The following is an 18,341-nucleotide window of genomic DNA, read 5'->3' on the forward strand; positions in this document are numbered from 1 at the left end:
TTACAGGATTACAGGTCTGAGACGGCTCTGGGCACGCTCGGCCTGTCGGACGTCACTTTGAAGGTTTGGTTTGTGATTTTCACTGAAGCTGATTGGTCGGTTTCCTGACCTGCAGCTGCCCGGCGGCGGTGAGCATCTTGTGCCTGGCCTGCAGGGTGGAGGACGACGACATGGACACCGACATGCTCTGTCTCAGCCACCGGACGTCCTCCCACATGCAGGACAGCTGCAGACACACAAACAGGAAGTTGACATCAGAGACACAGCGTGTGAAAAACTGTCCATTAACACACTTTAATCCTTTGCCGTTCCTCCTCCACCCTCTTACTACAACCAAGCAAAAGCTGCTGAGGGCTGAAGCAGCCATTATGACTCCAGCTCGCACACACTGGTCACACTGGTCACACTGGTCACACTGGCAGCTTCCCTACAGAAGCCCTTCAGTTACAGCAGACTTGCAGGTTGTAGCGCTGCAGCGATTCGGTTCGTTACGCTGAACCTCGTGACTCATTGTTTGCAGGTTCAAACCCACGGTCTTTAGAAACAGAGAAGTGTGGCAGTACAGAGAGGCTGGAGGGAGACCAAAACCCTGAAACAAGACGTGAACTGTTCAGACATTTATGTCCAAACCAGCTGCCTGCTGGGAATAAAAGACAGCCGAGACCCAGCAGCAGAAATAAATACGACACATGATGAGAGGAAAGGGTGTGAGGAGCAGAGGGCTCATTCAGAGCTGCCGGACAGACGACGATGATGACGAAGATGATGAGGTTTTATTTGCGTACCTTTGTGAACCACAGGAAGTCCTGCATGAGCGAGCTGCTGTACGAGTCATCCACCTCCACGATGGGGATCTGCTCCTCGGCCGTCACCAGTAAACTGTCCTTATGGTAGAACACAGCCGCCAGGTAGATCCCCCTGCACGCACAGGATGGTGCGGTCCGCACAGGTGAATAGAAAGGAGAGTTAGCGTGCTTATGCTAATGATGCACTTTACAGTTTAATCAGATTCGGTCTGAAAAACCATCATTTTATGAGTTTACTGAGTTAAATTAGGATAAAGATGTTTGTTATTCTGTTTCCTGTGTCTCTGCTTCCTACTGCAGCTTTCTTGCTGTGGTCCGTCATCGCGCTGACATCAGTGGTTTCAACTTCCTGAAACAACTTTATGTTGTGGTGTGCGCCACTGACCCCAATCAGAGACTTTTAAATAAGAAAGACACAAGAAACTAAATCAGCAGTCCTGAAAAGCTCAGGCGCCAAGTTGGAGCCACTGATGTCACTGCAGGACTACCACAAGAAATTCCACCCAAGAGAACTACTGTTGATACCAGCAGGGCATCAGTGTCTATGGGAGGGATTCAATTCAATTCAATTTTATTTATATAGCGCCAAATCACAACATAAGTCGCCTCAAGGGATGGCTGCAAGAAAACTCCTGCAATATCCACCAAGACTGAGCTGGTTCCCACGTGAACTCGATCCACATATTTCCACTAAAATATGTGGTGCTACTGCGAGAATTCCCACCCGCCACACCTAAACCAATGAACGTGATGCTGGTGCCACAAGAACGGGAAGCCTATGAAGGTTACAGTGAAGCCGAGAGCGTCCTCAGGCTCGTCGTGGAGAAGCAGCTTCTGACCTTTTCAGTGTCTTTACAAACTTGTTGGAGGAGTTGAAGAGATGTTTCAGACTTCTGGAGACAGACTGCTTCCTGCTGGGGTTCTGCAGCTTAGAGGCATCTGAACAAAAAGACGAGAGAAGAAGAAAACAAGTGAAAACTGCGTTTTTTTTCCAGCTTCAGTCTAAATGTTTGTTTATGGGTCAGCGGGGTCGAGCTTCTCTCCCACGCTGCCGCTCTGACTCAATCTTATCTCCTTTCCCTCGCGTCCTCTGTCGCTCCCTCTGGCCTCGCGAGGACGCCGACTGGCCGCTCAGTGATGCCAATCTCCAGACCGCAGCGCCCCTTTTACTGCAGCTAATTAAGCATCACGTAATTACCGTCCTGTAAACAGACGTCAGACGTGGAGCCGACAGGAGCCGGCCGCAGACCGCCAGGGGAACGAGCCGTGATACAGATGCACAGTGTAGGGAGCGTCGAGGAAAAACAGATCATCGATCCCGTGACCTCTGACCCCTTCCCAACAGAAAAGCAGCACACAGCAACATCACTGTAGGTCACAGCGTCCTCGTGTGCTGGTGCTTTAAAGCCTTTTATTAAAACCATGTTGGTTTAACATATTAAACGACTTTAAGGAGCAACATCTGTGCAGCTGTGTGTTTAGTGTCACGTCAGTTCATTTTCATTCAGTTTGTGTTTCAGCTCAAACTGACGTCTGAAACACACGAAGCTCACGTGAAACCCTGAATCTGTAACTACCTGCACGTCACAGCTGCGAAAGGTCGCCCCCTGCAGGCCATGAATGGTACGCTCACTGTTTTTATAAGCACGTTAATATTGCTGCAAACAAATCAACTTACATGCCTGAAAGTCCCACAAAACAACCTGCATCATGTTTAATGACTCGCTGTGTTGTTTGTCTGCTCTACTCAGGATCTCAGAGACGAGGGAAACTTCGTGATCCCGGCGCCTACACGACCATCTTCTGCTGATCTCTCCTCACAGGCTGCTGTTGTTCCTCTGTTGGGTTTGACGAGGTGAATTAAGGCTTCGGGTTTCTATCTCTCCATGAAATTGCTGTTTGCTCGTTAAAAGCTGTAATTACAGCTCGTTTTATCGGAGCGCCTTTTGTCCAGCTGCTGCTGCTCTCGCACACTCGCATTTGGAAAATTGGCCTTTTTCCGAGTCTGTCACAGGGAACCTGACGACTTTAGCAAGTCTCTGTGTGCGTGAGCTCCGAGCGTGAGCTCTGACAACTGGATAATGTGACGAGAGCTCGCACGCCATGCTGAATAAACACATGAATGAGTTTTGTTGGAGAGGGCTGCAAACACGATTGGAGTCGATTAATGAGGCGTCCACCTCTCCATCTGTCAGAGAGGAGGACGGGGGAGAGTTTGAGTTCTGACATTTCAATTACAGGTTATTACAGCGTTTAACTGCTTCTGAGACAACATCCAGCTAAGTGAATGAGACGAGGAAGAGGAGACAGATGAAGGCCTGAAACCTCCTGCAGCCTGCAGTGACGATGACGATGTGATTAATAAAAAAACTGATAAACTGATATCTGGTCAGATGGTGTCACGTCCCTGCGTCTGCCCGGTCGGGACACATGGTTTTGTTGCCTCTCTCTCTCTCTCCTGTCTCCGCCCTGTCTGGGCGGAGCTCACTGTGGGCTCCCGCCTCTGGCCCACGCACCTGCAAACAATCCCTCACCTGCGGCTCGGTATCCTGCTTCTCCACTATTTAAACGGTGGCTCAGAGCGTTTCGTGGCTGGATGCTTGCACGCCTCACGTCAGCGTCGCTGTAACCTCGTCCTGGTTCTGATCTCTTCGCCTGTTTATTCCCTGGACCCGTCCTGGTTTCTCTTGCCTGGATTCCCGAGTGTTTGGCAGCGTGGACGAAGCGCGGTGTGTGGATCGATGATCCAGTGTCCCTCTGCCCTCCCTCCCGTGGATCTCTGAAACCCCAACTCCCCCTCTTTGTACAAAGCTCTGCGTCTGTGAATAAAAAGTTTTTCCTGGGTCCGCTCAGACAGGCGTGAGAGCGTCAGTAAAAATGAATCTGCGTTGTGATCGAAGAGCATGTTTGTGTCTGCAGACTGTGTCTCCACACATGTGTCTCTGCAGATATTACAGCAATAAAAAAAAAAAAAGGTAAATGGCCTGTATTTATATAGTGCTTTACTCGTCCCTAAGGACCCCAAAGTGCTTTACATATCCTGTCATCCACACATTCACACACTGGTGATGGCAGCTACATTGTAGCCACCCTGGGGCGCACTGACAGAGGCGAGGCTGCCGAACACTGGCGCCACCGGGCCCTCTGACCACCACCAGTAGGCAACGGGTGAAGTGTCTCGCCCAAGGACACAACGACCGAGACTGTCCGAGCCGGGGCTCGAACCGGCAACCTTCCGATTACAAGACGAACTCCCAACTCTTGAGCCACGATCGCCCTTCATCAGTGGGATTCAAACTCCCACTGATGTCAGAAACGCCTTTTTAACACAGTTGTGTTAAAAGTTACATCTAAAGGATTAAAACGTAACAAAAAATGTTTATTGTGGTGAAGGCCATCCGCCACGAGCCCGCCGACACTCACCTCCACAGCAGTAGTGCGTGTGAGTCGCTCGGACCTGCTGCAGGAGACGCTCCATGGCCTCGATGTGGCCCCGCCTCCTGGGTTCCCGGCCATCGCTCTCCCGCCAATCTGGACAAGGCACCACAGGACAAATGAAGGAACTGAGTGAATCTGCGAGAGCTCCAGTCACCTCAAACGTAAGCATTGTAACGTGCGTCGGCGTGGACTCAGGTGCAGCTACCTGCTGTTTTCATGTGCAGACTCAGACAGCTGGACAACTTTGAAATGACGTTTACAGAAAAAATAAAGTCTAACGTGTGAGCAGAGACAGGAGAACAAGAACGGCTCCGAAAATGTGTTTGTGTGTGAGATGCTACAGAATGAACTAATGGATGTCAAGCATCTTTAGAGGTGTAGTCGTGCTTTCACTCTGTTTAAAACAAACACCCACACACTTTCTGTCCTCTGCTTCTGACATATGCGCGCACACACACACACACACACACACACACACACACACACACACACACACACACACACACACACACACACACACAGCTCAAGGCTGAAGCTCCAATGTGCAGGAAAAGAGAAAGCGAGTCGTGACAGAGCGATGAAATTGATTTTCCCGACCCGAGGACGTCAGAACAGGATGTTCACACGATTCACAGCGGACGCACACTTCAGTCACGACCACAGGAACAAACCCTGCAGGTTCACACTGCACGAACTTCCTGTTTTATGTGACAACATTCGGACTCATGTATTTGTGCTTTGTCACACGTCACGTCATCCCGGCTCTGCTGACGGCTGATCCTCGGCTTCGTTCGGGTTTTCCTTGATCCCTGCGGGTTGTCCCAGGCCTCTGACTGTGTGTAAGGCAGGTCAAAGTTCAGCCGAAGAGTCCGCGTGGCCCTGTGAGCGTCTCTGAGGTCACCAACAACATCACATTGTCTGCTAACAATCTCCTTGTTCTTCCATCGTTGGGATTTTGAATCTCACGTCTTTAAGCTCATCCAGTCACAAACTCTCCAAAAATGTAACAAATGAGCGAGTGAGTAGTTTATCAGTTTCAACCGATCTCACCTTTAACTGGTCTAGAAGGAAACCAAAGCTAGCCTCCTACACGTATATCAGCATCTAGTTACTCCCTGGAGAAAGTAATCTGTTACTGTTGTTTGTGGGAGGAGCTAGAAGTCATTCTAAACCCACAGGTGGCAAAATATCTGCAGCCTCACATGAAACATGCCCTCCACCTGAGCGTCATATCCAACCCGAGAACATGCGGCACGACCTCGCCTGTCGTCAGCTTGTGTTTCACTCGCTCGTTTGTGGTTTTTCTGCAACTGCAACAAACCAATTTACCCCACCAAGTCAATCTGCTCTCTGCAGGCCTGTAACAGTGGCTCTGTAACATTTACATGATGCATTATTCAGCAGAGGAATATAAAACCAGGCTGAAACAGCTGCTGCACAAAGAGGTTAAACTCCAGAGTCACAGAGAAGCTGCGAGCTGCTGAGATGGTGAGGTTAATGGAAAAATATGGAGAGAACTTACTGGATGGAGCAGCAGATGGAGGGAGGGAGGAGGCGGGCGGACCCCAGCCCTTCATGTTATAAGCCGACACTCGAACGTAGTAGAGCCGACCCTGAAAAGTAGAAACCCATCTGTTAGAGTGAAGAGGCGAGTTTGGAGGAAAGAAATCACTTCTGGTGAAAATAACTGCATCAACAAAAGTATGTGGACATTTCCACTGTTGGAACTGCAGCAGTGTGTCCACATACTTTTGTCTTTTTATCCTGCCTCCTGTTATTAATGTGTCAGGACGGGACTGAGCTGTTTCTGGCTTTTTATCCCTCAGATGTCGGTTAATGTGATGACTCCCACTGAGTGCTGTGAAAGCGTCTGCACAGCTTTTTCACCAACTCATTTGTCTGCTTATTCATGCATTTAAAGCTGGAACATTTCCGACGTGCACGTCTGAAAAAGTTTTCTAAAGGTTTGAAGAGGTTTCTTTTTACTGTTTTATATCATCAGGACACTTTGTGGAAATAAACCTTTGCTGCTGTAAAAGTTCGTGAAAGCATAAGTGCTTTAACATTTGAGGAAAGTTTCCTTTCAAATGTCACTCTGCTGCTTGGTTCAATTTGGGTTTTAATTGGAGCCCCTCGAGCCTGTGTGCTCCGCCCCCTTCTGTTCATCCACACAGACAGCAGCTCAGAGGAGGTCTGCAGAAAAAACCAGCACTGCCATCATCATCATCAACAGCCGACTGCTCGCCTTCAGCCAACGTAACGAGGACACGTCTCCACGCTGGAAACATCAGAACGTCTCCACAGAAAACAGTCGACTCCACCTGAGCAACACGAACAACACGTTTACTTTCAGGCTCGCACTGAATCAGCTGACCTCATCCAATCAGAGCAGGGTGCAGCTTTTTCACCGACAGCGGCCTCGATCCCTGAAACCGAACGACGGAGCCTCCGTTACATCAAACTAATGACTTTAACCCAATATCACTCAGGTTTCTTTAAACTCGGCCCCACCCTCAGCAGGCCCCACCCTCAGCAGGCCCCACCCCTCAGAGGTTGTCATACCTCTTTGCAGCCAGTTTCATGCTAGCAACCAGCAGAGGAACATATATTTCCTGGGTGTGCAGGCCTGTGAGACTGGTCTCTACGTGCACAGACCACCAGGCCGACGTTTGTGCCCACCAATAAACGTTAAAAATCTTTTTTCCCAGGAATTCGAACGTCCTGCTGTCGCTGCTGTGTCTGTCTAATTAAATGTTTTTAACGCCATGTGCTGAGATATTATCAGCTATCATTAGCTCCCTACCTTCACTTTGCTCCCTGGCTACAAAAACACCACCTGCACCACCTGCACCTGTGCTGTGTTCCGGTCACAGCTCCTCGCAGCTTCAGGCTTTCTTCCACCTACACAAACAGGCCCCCCGTGGCCCCCCCATGTGTGTGCCCTGCAGGTCTAATCCTTCCAGGACAGCTGAGTACTTAAAGGCCTCCGAGCTCCTCGTGCGGCTCGGCCCCGACTCGATGAATTCAATATGTAAATGAGAGCTGTGACGTTCGAGGCCCAAGAGCCTCGCCGGCTCATTATTCGCCCTCGCAGCGTCTCCGGCCCTTTCAGCCTGCTCTCTAGTTCAGGGCCACCGTGGAAGTTTGTGAAAGCCGCTCGCTGATCTAAATGGCAAACAGCAGCTGTGGTTCGGTGTGTGCAGCACAGCGAAAACAAGTCTGCATCACAGACGCCGATCAGCCAACACACAACGCAGGGACCGCGCAATGACATCACCGAGGTCCGAAATCACGCGCCTGCTGCAAACGAACACATGCATCACAGCGAGCGGACAAACGTGCAAACGACAGACCGACCTGAGCGACAGCAGCTTCGTCGTGACAGAAACTCTATTCAATCCTTTTTCTGAAACTGTGAACTAAAGCCAGCGGCAGACAGGTGGATGTGCGGAGGAGGGATGCTCTTGTTACCGTGGTGAGGCTGCTGATGGTGCACTTCAGGCTCTGCAGGTTATCCAACACCATCTCTCCGGCGAGCAGCGAGAAGTCCTTCAGGCAGCTCCATTCCACTGCGAACACATCGACAGACGCAACGTTAGCCTCCTCATCCCTGCCTCTGAGCACCACTTCCTGTTCCTCCGTGTAACCACGACAACCTGAGGCATCATCTGAGAATAAATCTGGGGTTTAAATCCAGAAGCTTTAGAGTTTAACCGTGAAGTAAACCTGTAAATTAACGCAGAACAACCTTGTTAATTTATCGTTTTAAATGTGGTTTTGCAGACCCAACATGAAGTCTTCAGTCGAAGCTTCACCTCGAACATCGAAACCTAAATGATGGCCTCACCTTTGACCTTTTAGTCTCTCAGACAGGACCAGGCCTGTGTGCGTGCATGCACATGTGTGTTCACCTCTGTACTTGGTCACCACAGTGGAGTTGAGACACTGCGGTTCCTGGAAGGTGACGGTCAGAGTGCTGCTACTGCTCACGCTCAGTCGAACCATGGACGGGGCCTCCGGGGCACCTGAGCAGGGGCACAGAGAGGAGGGTGAAACGTGTGTGTGTGGACCGTAGCTCTGACTGTTTTCCAGGTAACTATGGCAACATGTGATTGACTTCCTGTTTCCTCCCTGACGTCGCTGTGTGAAGCCTGCAGAAGGACCTCAGTCGAATCACCCTGACGTTGCTCTAATGAGACCGTGAGTTCACCGCGCACGTCGTTCACGTCTCGATCGCAACCTTTCTGTTTTATAGCTGGTTGTGTAAATCCCGCCCCCTCTGAGCTCTGGGTGTAGCAGCTCTAATGTTGACAGGAACACCTCCAGCTGAACGTGTACTGCGCTCCGAATCTGCTGCAAAGGTCACGCGTGTCCCCATCAGGCTGTCTGAGCTGCCACACACACAGGAAGCGACGGCAGGAAATACACACTAAGGAGGGCGGCGTGCGGACTCACGTGCGTGCTGGAAGCCCGTCCTCATGCGTTTGTACAGCTTGCACCTCCACTCCCACGCCCTCAGCTGTTTGTCTTTGTGGCAGGCCTCCAGCGAGAGGCCGTCCCTCTGAGCCTGAGCCGCCAGGTCGACCGCCCGCCGCTCCGCCTCCAGCACCAGAGAGTTCAGGTGAGCCTCGCGACTCTCCACGCTCACGACTGCAGGAGAAACACAGCAGCTGGTTACAGACAGCAAACTGCAGGAGGAGCTTTCTGCTTCTTCACATTTTATCTGTGCTTCACACAAACCTCCACCCGCTGCACCCATTGTCACAGTTCACAGCCAGTGTCGCACTAACTGCTGAACGATCTGCGAGCGTTTGATTAAAGCTCAGACGAGCGTGTTTGGCTTTCTCGCTCGGTGGGCTGAATGTGGCGTCGTGTCTCCTGTTAGTGGAAGAAAAGCAGCTTGTGGAGGAGTTGGAGTTCGTCTCTGTCAAGGCCACGGCTCACTCGTCTTCAGAGGCAGACAAAAGGAGATGCAGCAGAGAAAACCAAACACGGAAACGTGTTCTGAGCGAGCGCAGAGGGACCAAAGGTGCAGGGCGGCAGAAAGACGGGAGAAAGGAAAGAAAACTTTCTCTGATCGATCGTCAGGTCTGTTATTAAAGCATCTGTGCTGCATGTTTGTGCTTCGGTGTGTGAGCGGCTACATGCCGTCTGTTTCAGCTGCCTCTTATTTAGCACCAAGGACGAAATCAGTCGTATAAAAATAACTTCAGCTGATGGAGCTGACGATGAAACAAAGCTCTGGGGAAGCAACTGGAGAGTCCATCACAGGGCGGGGTTTTCAACGGGCTGTGCAAAAGTCTTGAGCCACATTTTGCACAAATGATTCATAGGTCAGAGTTCAGAGGCTTAACAAACAAAAGCATTCTTCTGAAAATGAAACACTGAACACGAGAGGAAAAGCAGCAACGTCTGAAGAAAACCTCTGAGATCTTAGGATGAGACGCTTTTCTGTTCGAGCTCCTTAGACTACGATGAGCTGGATGACTGAGAACCTTCACAAACAACTGTGAAAGAAAGCTTCAGATCTGCTGCTCGCGAGTCTGTCTCCTTGGAAGCAAAATACACAGAAATGAGGGGTGGCTCAAGATTTTTGCACAGTTATAAAACCAGTGAAAATCAGGTCCTAATGAAACCAGTTGGGTTTGAGCTGTAAAGTCCAGGATCTGGTTCTAGAGCCCACAGAGGAGCCCGAGGATGCATCAGCATCATCATCATCAGAAACAACGACTGGCATGTTTTTAGAAGACGAGCGTCATGTGTGGACTGTGGAGCCTCTGAGGATGGAAACATTTCTTTTTCATGCTCTGACTGATGTTTCCCCTCCGCCCGAGTGAAGAGTGGCAGCAGAGCAGTGGTATGAAGTCTGACGGGCGCATTCATCACCAGCACAGCTCTGTGTGTGTTCCTCCACGTTTGTCACGGTGAAACGCTCCGCGAGCTGCCAGCCCGCCCAAACACCGCCGCTTTACTGCGACGCCACTCGCTGCCGTCCAGTTCTCAGTCACGGACCGTGACAGCAGCATAAACAAGCAATCAGCAGCAAACAAGAACACCCTCACACACACACACACTCACTGTGTGTCTCAGTCTAACCTGCTGCATGCAGAGATGTTATGAAAGCGAGTAAAAATGAGCCGTGAGGAGAGATTTCAGCTGCTGTCGACATGTTCTGAAGTCTGCACAACAAACCAGCTCATCCAAAAAATAAAGCCGAGGATGATTTACGCTTCAAGACCTGAGCACAGAATTATGTGACGCTTTCAGCTCCTGAAACTGTGCTTCACACTCTGATAGGACAGGCTGATGAGAGCAAAGAGCATGAAGTCCAGCTGTCAGAGTGTAACGTCCATCATCAGTGTCCACGTGAAAGCCCACGAGTATTCACACTACAGCCCACGAGCCACAAACGGACTTCAAAGATGTCTGACAGCAATGACTCTGCAACAAAGTCAATGATTCGATACGCAGAGTCCAAAACTGATGAGCGACACCACAACAGCTGAATGAGTTTGTGGCTGTTTAACATTGAGATAGAGATGCAACGATACCAATTTTTTCAAATACGATACCGATACTTGGATCTGAGTACTTGCCGATACAGAGTACAAAAATCGATACTTCTACCACACACACACACACACACACACACACACACACACAAATGCAATGAATTGAAAGACAGGTTTTATTTTATTCTCTGCCGATAAAAAATAAAATCTTAATAAAAATGACCACAAAAAAATTTCAAGTGAAAAATAAGCACTTCTGTTAAATTATTGCAGAGTGTCCATATTGTAATTTAAAAACCACTGAACTATTGGCACTGTCTCGAGCTTTCAGAATAATAAATAAACACTTCTGTTTGGAATAAAATAAATACAAATTAGGTTTGAGAATAAAATAAACTTTTAAATTATTGCAGAGTGTCCATATTGTAAACAAACAAACAAACAAAATAACGAAAGTATTTGGCAGTGACGAACTCCTCATCTGCCCGTGGATCATCAGTTCACTGTGACGTTAAACCAAGGACTGACATCGCGCACACACTGCTGTCTTTACCTCTTCAGAAAGTTTTGGCACCATTATCTCCCTGATGTGTGGGCGGCTGGGAATTTCATATTGTGACTCGAGTACGCTGAGAAGACAGTGCAATCCTATGTTTTCCACGACTGGCATTGGCTGGTCATCCAGAGCGATAAAATGAGTCAGAGCCTCTGTTAGTTTACCTGCCCGTGGATTTTCTCTTGACATTTTTCATCACTTTTCCAAAACCTGAGTTAAAGTTGGCTGTTCCGGTCCACACTGCTGACATTTTGTTTAGCCTAGCTACAGCAGCCTCCAGTTTCTCTTTTTTATCTGGAGCCGCCAGTCTCACTCGCCTAACCCTGTGCCTGTTTAGCGCGGGATGTCCCCTTAGTGGCCAATCTAAAAAACTACAACAGAAATGACATGCCACCCTCTGATTAAAGAAATAAGTTAGTATCGGTTCATGGTATCTGTTAACTTTTACGAGTATGAGTACACACACATTTTACAGTATCGGTCCCGATACCCGATACCAGTATCGGTGCATCCCTACATTGAGATCAATTAAAGTGGAACAGAGCACAACAATAACAAGGAGTGTGAGTTTGTTCTGTGTGTATGAACAGTGGTGCACCACAGGGCTCCATGCTGGGACATCTGCTGTTTAACATTTCTTGCAGCACGTTAACACAACACGTTAACGTCAGCTTCTATGCTGACAACTCTCTCACTTCACTGAGTTACTGGTTCTGTCACTAGTAGCTATAACAAACCAGTTACTACCGATGGTAACCAGAAAACCCAGGAATGTCATGTTCTTCAGCAGGATGACGCTACACTTGCTATAAAACCTGCAAACTGAAACATTCGTGTTTAAATCCTGTGTTTAAATCTGCGAGAGTAGATCACTGTGATGTAGATCATGTCCTCTGTTCCTGTAAATATATGAGAGGTTTTCTAGAACAATCTCACAGACTCCAGTAAACAAACTGTAGAAAACGCTGACCTTCAGCAGCAGAGCAACAAAGAGTCATGACTTACTTCTTAAGACGCTTTGGTTAAAAACACCACGAACTGTGTTTTTAGTGCCAACAATGCTCACTGATGATGAGCGGTCTAATCTCCTGGTCCTGACGGTGTAGAGTGGCAAAGGTCTTCACCACCATCTTCAACCTCTCACTGCTACAGTCTGTCGTACCATCCTGCCTGTGAGCAGCCACCATCGTTCCAGGGCCCAAGAACACGGTGAGCTGCTTGAATGACCATCGTCCACGTGCTTTAACAGCCATAATTACCAAATGTTTTGAGCAGCTCATCATGTCGCACATTAAAGCTGCCATCCCTGCAGACCTCGATCCACACCAGTTTACATTCAGGGCAAACAGGTGGACAGAGGACGCCATACTTACAGCTCTTCACAAAGCCCTCACCTGGGCAGTAGTAACCCCTGTGTGAGAATGCTGTTTGTGGACCAGCTCTGCCTTCAACACAGTTCAACCCCACAGACTGGTTAATAAACTAAGCAACTCATGACTCAGCAGCTCACTGTGCAGCTGGATACTGGACTTCCTGAGCAACAGACCCCAGAACATCAGAATGGGAGAGCACACCTCCACCCTCATTCTGAATGTGGGCGTCCCACAGGGGTGTGTCCTCAGTCCCCTCTTATACTCACTTTTCTCCCATAGCTGTTCACCAATCCACACCAGTAACGCCTTTATAAAATTTGCTGATGACAGCACCGTCATAGGACTGATCGACAACAGCGATGATTCAGCTACAGAGAGGAGGTTCAGCATCTGAACACAGCCGAGACCAAGGAGATGGTAATCGACTTCAGGAGAACAAAGCGATCTGAGCACTCCACCCTCTACATTGATGGAGGAGGCAGAAAGGGTAGAAAGCTTTCCAGTCCACATCTCGGCCGACCTCACCTGGTCCACAAACATCTCCCACCAGGTAGGGAAAGCACAACAATGGCTGTACTTCCTCAGGAAACTGCATCAGGCCCAGTTACCCCAGAGTCTGCTAGTAAACTTTTACCGCTCCACCATCGAGCCTTCTGACCTCCTGCTGCACACTCTGGTCCAACTGCTGCACCACGGAGAACAAGAGGAAACTGCAGCGGGTGGTGAGGGCAGCAGAGCGGGCAATCGGCACCTCACTGACCCCCCTCAGAGACATCTACAGGGAGTGCAGAATTATTAGGCAAGTTGTATTTTTGAGGAATAATGTTATTATTGAACAACAACCATGTTCTCAATGAACCCAAAAAACTCATTAATATCAAAGCTGAATGTTTTTGGAAGTAGTTTTTAGTTTGTTTTTAGTTTGAGCTATTTTAGGGGGATATCTGTGTGTGCAGGTGACTATTACTGTGCAGAATTATTAGGCAACTTAACAAAAAACAAATATATACCCATTTCAATTATTTATTTTTACCAGTGAAACCAATATAACATCTCCACATTCACAAATATACATTTCTGACATTCAAAAACAAAACAAAAACAAATCAGCGACCAATATAGCCACCTTTCTTTGCAAGGACACTCAAAAGCCTGCCATCCATGGATTCTGTCAGTGTTTTGATCTGTTCACCATCAACATTGCGTGCAGCAGCAACCACAGCCTCCCAGACACTGTTCAGAGAGGTGTACTGTTTTCCCTCCTTGTAAATCTCACATTTGATGATGGACCACAGGTTCTCAATGGGGTCCAGATCAGGTGAACAAGGAGGCCATGTCATTAGTTTTTCTTCTTTTATACCCTTTCTTGCAGCCACGCTGTGGAGTACTTGGACGCGTGTGATGGAGCATTGTCCTGCATGAAAATCATGTTTTTCTTGAAGGATGCAGACTTCTTCCTGTACCACTGCTTGAAGAAGGTGTCTTCCAGAAACTGGCAGTAGGACTGGGAGTTGAGCTTGACTCCATCCTCAACCCGAAAAGGCCCCACAAGCTCATCTTTGATGATACCAGCCCAAACCAGTACTCCACCTCCACCTTGCTGGCGTCTGAGTCGGACTGGAGCTCTCTGCCTTTACCAATCCAGCCACGGGCCCATCCATCTGGCCCATCAAGACTCACTCTCATTTCATCAGTCCATAAAACCTTAGAAAAACCAGTCTTGAGATATTTCTTGGCCCAGTCTTGACGTTTCAGCTTGTGGGTCTTGTTCAGTGGTGGTCGTCTTTCAGCCTTTCTTACCTTGGCCATGTCTCTGAGTATTGCACACCTTGTGCTTTTGGGCACTCCAGTGATGTTGCAGCTCTGAAATATGGCCAAACTGGTGGCAAGTGGCATCTTGGCAGCTGCACGCTTGACTTTTCTCAGTTCATGGGCAGTTATTTTGCGCCTTGGTTTTTCCACACGCTTCTTGCGACCCTGTTGACTATTTTGAATGAAACGCTTGATTGTTCGATGATCACGCTTCAGAAGCTTTGCAATTTTGAGACTGCTGCATCCCTCTGCAAGATATCTCACTATTTTTGACTTTTCTGAGCCTGTCAAGTCCTTCTTTTGACCCATTTTGCCAAAGCAAAGGACGTTGCCTAATAATTATGCACACCTGATATAGGGTGTTGATGTCATTAGACCACACCCCTTCTCATTACAGAGATGCACATTATCTAATATGCTTAATTGGTAGTAGGCTTTTGAGCCTATACAGCTTGGAGTAAGACAACATGCATGAAGAGGATGATGTGGCAGCTTAGATAACGTCACTTCAGAAAAGAATTTCGCCCATATGGTTTTCACTGCCCTATGCATAGCCAAGAAAACAGTCCTCATGAACTGGAAAAATAAAAATAATCTTAATTCTAACCAATATAGAAATTATCTATTAGATTACATTAGTCTTGATACAGCCTCTGCCACCACATCAGATCAATTGCTCTGGGCTCCTTTGATCAGCTCCATCACCTAGTGGGGGTGGGGGGTCATAGTTTGGTCCCGCCTTCACTGTTGTGATTGGTGTGGGGGTAGGGACAGGCTTAGGGCGTCGGGGGGTTCCCTGGAGGCATCTTCCTTGGGGGGCTCAACCCGGGGTAGCGGTCATGTCCGGTTGGGGGCTCTTTTGGCTCTCGGGTGACTGTTTCCTCGTGGCTGCGTGCAGCGGGGCTAGGGGAGGGTCTGTGCTGACGGACGTGGGTTACTGACCCAGCCTGTCTGCCCCTGGGTGGGTCCGGGATGGGCGTGAGGTTCTGGGGGCGCTCCGTCTCTGGGCAGGGGCCCTGGCCGGACCTTGGGGCCTTGGGTCCTGGTTTGTGTGTTGCCGGGGTTGTGGGCGGGTGGGTGCATGGGGGCCCATCCCTGGCGCAGGGTGCCGCCGGTGCGTCGAGCCACCTGGGGGGCTCTTCAACTGGTGGGGGAGATTGTCACATCTTGCAGGAGCTTTCCTCTCCTCAGGAACTCTCTGCAGGAGGGGGAGATACAGGAGAGGTGGAGGAAGATCTCAGCCTGGGTGTTTATTGTCTTATGTAGTCTGGAAGATGAGTGGATGGTGGGGTGGGTGCAGTTTTCTCTGTGGTGGGGTTGGGTGGACTGTCCTGGGCTCTGTGGGGCCGGGGGGCGCTGCTGCGCTGGGCCCCGGTCTGGATGGGCCTGGGCCCCCTTTCCCTGGTGGGTCGCGGAGTATGGGGGTGCCTACTGGGGTCAGCGGGGGAGCTGGCCCCAGGGAGGGGTCACTTGCCCCCCCCTTCCTTCCCTCCCCATCTCCAGCTGCCTCCCTCTTCCCGCTCCACCACAACCACCCACACATGCAGGACCTTGGAGTAGGGGTGTGTCACCAGGGTGCAGAGGAGGCCACCCCCCCCCCCCCCCCCGTCCCCTTCTGGCTGCCTCTGCCTCAATTTTATCCCACAACTTAGACATTCACATTACTCACACTCTCATTACACATACATATAGGATCTTGGGGGTGGGCACGATACACGGAGTCCAAAGTACCATCAGGGTGTACACCCCACCCCTGGCGTCATTGCCCACCTCTCAATTTTAAATACACGTAGACATTGAGGGCTAGCAGGAGGGACTATGCGCTTACCTGCTGCTCCTTGGCAGGTAGCTCCATGCCCTCCTGGGTTTTAAATGCACCTTAGAACACACATGCATCAACACTACAATGAGCGGGTGGAGGGAGGTTTGGAGTCTTCTCTCACCCCCGTTCTCTGCGACCTGCTAGAGCGGGGGGGCTAGGAGGAGGAGTTGGCCGTCCGACTGCGGTCTGGAGTGTGGGGCCTCCCTGCTGCTGCGGAGTCGGGGCGGTCTGCCTCTCCCCACCGCAGGGAAAGGGTAACACCACCTGGGTCTGGGTGCAGTTCCCCCCTCCAGGGGCGGGGGCACCTAGACCCGGTTTGTAGAGTACGCTTGGGGAGTGTGATCATGTGTACAGCGTCTCTTTATGTCTGTCTCCACGTCGGTTGAGTGTGGAGTAAGTGCATATGAGAGCCTGAGGGTGGGAATGGATGTTTGTATATGTGTGTGCCTGTATTTCTGTGTCTATATGTCAGGTTGGGTATCAGGCGCCACCTCTCTGGGGACATCTCAGGCCCTCCAAGGTTTGGAGGCCTATCTCCCCCCACCACCACTTCCCCTGCCAGTGGCGGACTCCCTCAGGTGTCAGTGCGTTGGTGGTTCTTTGTGTCTGGGGGTGGGCGTCCGGGTACACGCCGGCTCACTCCTTGGCAGCCGCTTATCGGGGCCTGGAGCCTGGGGCTCGCTCGGGCCACTTCGGAGGTGGGGTGCCCCCGGCCTCTCGGCCTGGGGCTCGGTCACTCAGGCACAGCTGGCTGCCGGCGGAGCTCACGGGCGCGTCACTGCAACCCCCCTGGCGGAGCGCGGCTGCTGAGTGAGCCCTCATCTGGGACTCTCCTCAGCTCTTTCTGGGACAGTGGCGCGGCTGCCCCTCTGTTGGTCTTCCTTGGTCTCTTGTGTTCTGGGGGCCTCTGGATGTCTGGAGTTTTGATCTCCTCCATACCTGCTTCATGCCCTGGAGGACGGGGCTGTGGCTCCCCACACTCCCTAGCAGATCGTTACATGGAGAAACCTTTGGAATGCAAGCATGCTGATCCACACAGGTATGCACACAGGTGTACACACGGGTATTCACAGACGCGGACTACAGCTTTCTTGGCTGCTGCCTCAAAGCACATTGTGCGCTGTCTATCTTGCGTGCTGCACAACATCGTTTATTATTTAGTATCTACTGATATCTACTGCTAGCTAGTTTATTGTGATGGTGCCGTTTTTTTACTATGTTGCTCTTTGTTGTTTGCTTTCTCTTCTGTTTTTTTTCTCCATACAGGTGATCCAGGTGTTTTGTTTGTTTTTTTTTGTTTTTCTTTCTTCCCCCCCTTCTCACCGTCTCTTCTCCCCTTTGGTTTTCTTTCTCTCCCTCTCTTTCTTTCATTCTTTCTCCCTGTCCCCCAGTCATGTCTGTCCCGTTTGTAGCAACTGAAAATAAAATAAATTCATAATTATAATAAAGGTCAATCAAATGGACCAATATGGCAAGGCCATGATGATCCACTTGGTAAAATAAATCTGCTTGGCATCTTTCTTGGCCTTAAGACAACAATTCTGATGCTAAAGATCCAAACGGGACACAAAAGAAGAAAAAAAAAGAAAAAAGAAAAAGAACAGGATGATGTGGACAAAATACTCATTTGCCTAATAATTCTGCACTCGCTGTACATATATGTATATATACATATATATATACGTATATGTAGAAAGATATGTACAAGTTATACATACACATGCAAACATACACATACATACATATACAGCGGGGAAAATAAGTATTTGACACATCAGCATTTTTATCAGTAAGGGGATTTCCAAGTGGACTATTGACACAACATTTCCACCAGATGTTGCCATCAAGCCAAATATTGAAGTCATACAATCAAATCAGAACATATAAGTATACAAGTTAAACCATAATAAATAAAGTGAAATGACACAGGGAATAAGTATTGAACACACTTTATTCAATACTTTGTAGAAAAGCCTTTGTTGGTGATTACAGCTTCTAGACGCCTCTTGTATGGATAGACCA

General features: G+C 49.4%; 1 protein-coding gene across 2 annotated transcripts in view; it reads right to left on the bottom strand.

The window, feature by feature from the left end:
* ankfn1a (ankyrin repeat and fibronectin type III domain containing 1a) overlaps nucleotides 1-18,341 on the bottom strand; it is a 110,522-nt gene that overhangs the window by 13,930 nt on the left and 78,251 nt on the right. For both annotated transcript variants that reach the window (XM_085467172.1, XM_085467171.1), the window contains exons 10-17: nucleotides 8,700-8,894; nucleotides 8,156-8,269; nucleotides 7,716-7,813; nucleotides 5,767-5,857; nucleotides 4,230-4,337; nucleotides 1,646-1,745; nucleotides 786-918; nucleotides 110-226 (exon numbers count right to left, since the gene is read on the bottom strand). In XM_085467172.1, coding sequence (XP_085323298.1) covers nucleotides 110-226; nucleotides 786-918; nucleotides 1,646-1,745; nucleotides 4,230-4,337; nucleotides 5,767-5,857; nucleotides 7,716-7,813; nucleotides 8,156-8,269; nucleotides 8,700-8,894 — 956 coding nt within the window. The remainder of the gene's footprint in view (nucleotides 1-109; nucleotides 227-785; nucleotides 919-1,645; nucleotides 1,746-4,229; nucleotides 4,338-5,766; nucleotides 5,858-7,715; nucleotides 7,814-8,155; nucleotides 8,270-8,699; nucleotides 8,895-18,341) is intronic.

Source organism: Copadichromis virginalis, linkage group LG8 (assembly GCF_057382275.1).
Source record: "Copadichromis virginalis isolate Kocher_CV1m ecotype Utaka linkage group LG8, C_Virginalis_male_GT1.1, whole genome shotgun sequence".
NCBI lineage: Eukaryota > Metazoa > Chordata > Actinopteri > Cichliformes > Cichlidae > Copadichromis > Copadichromis virginalis.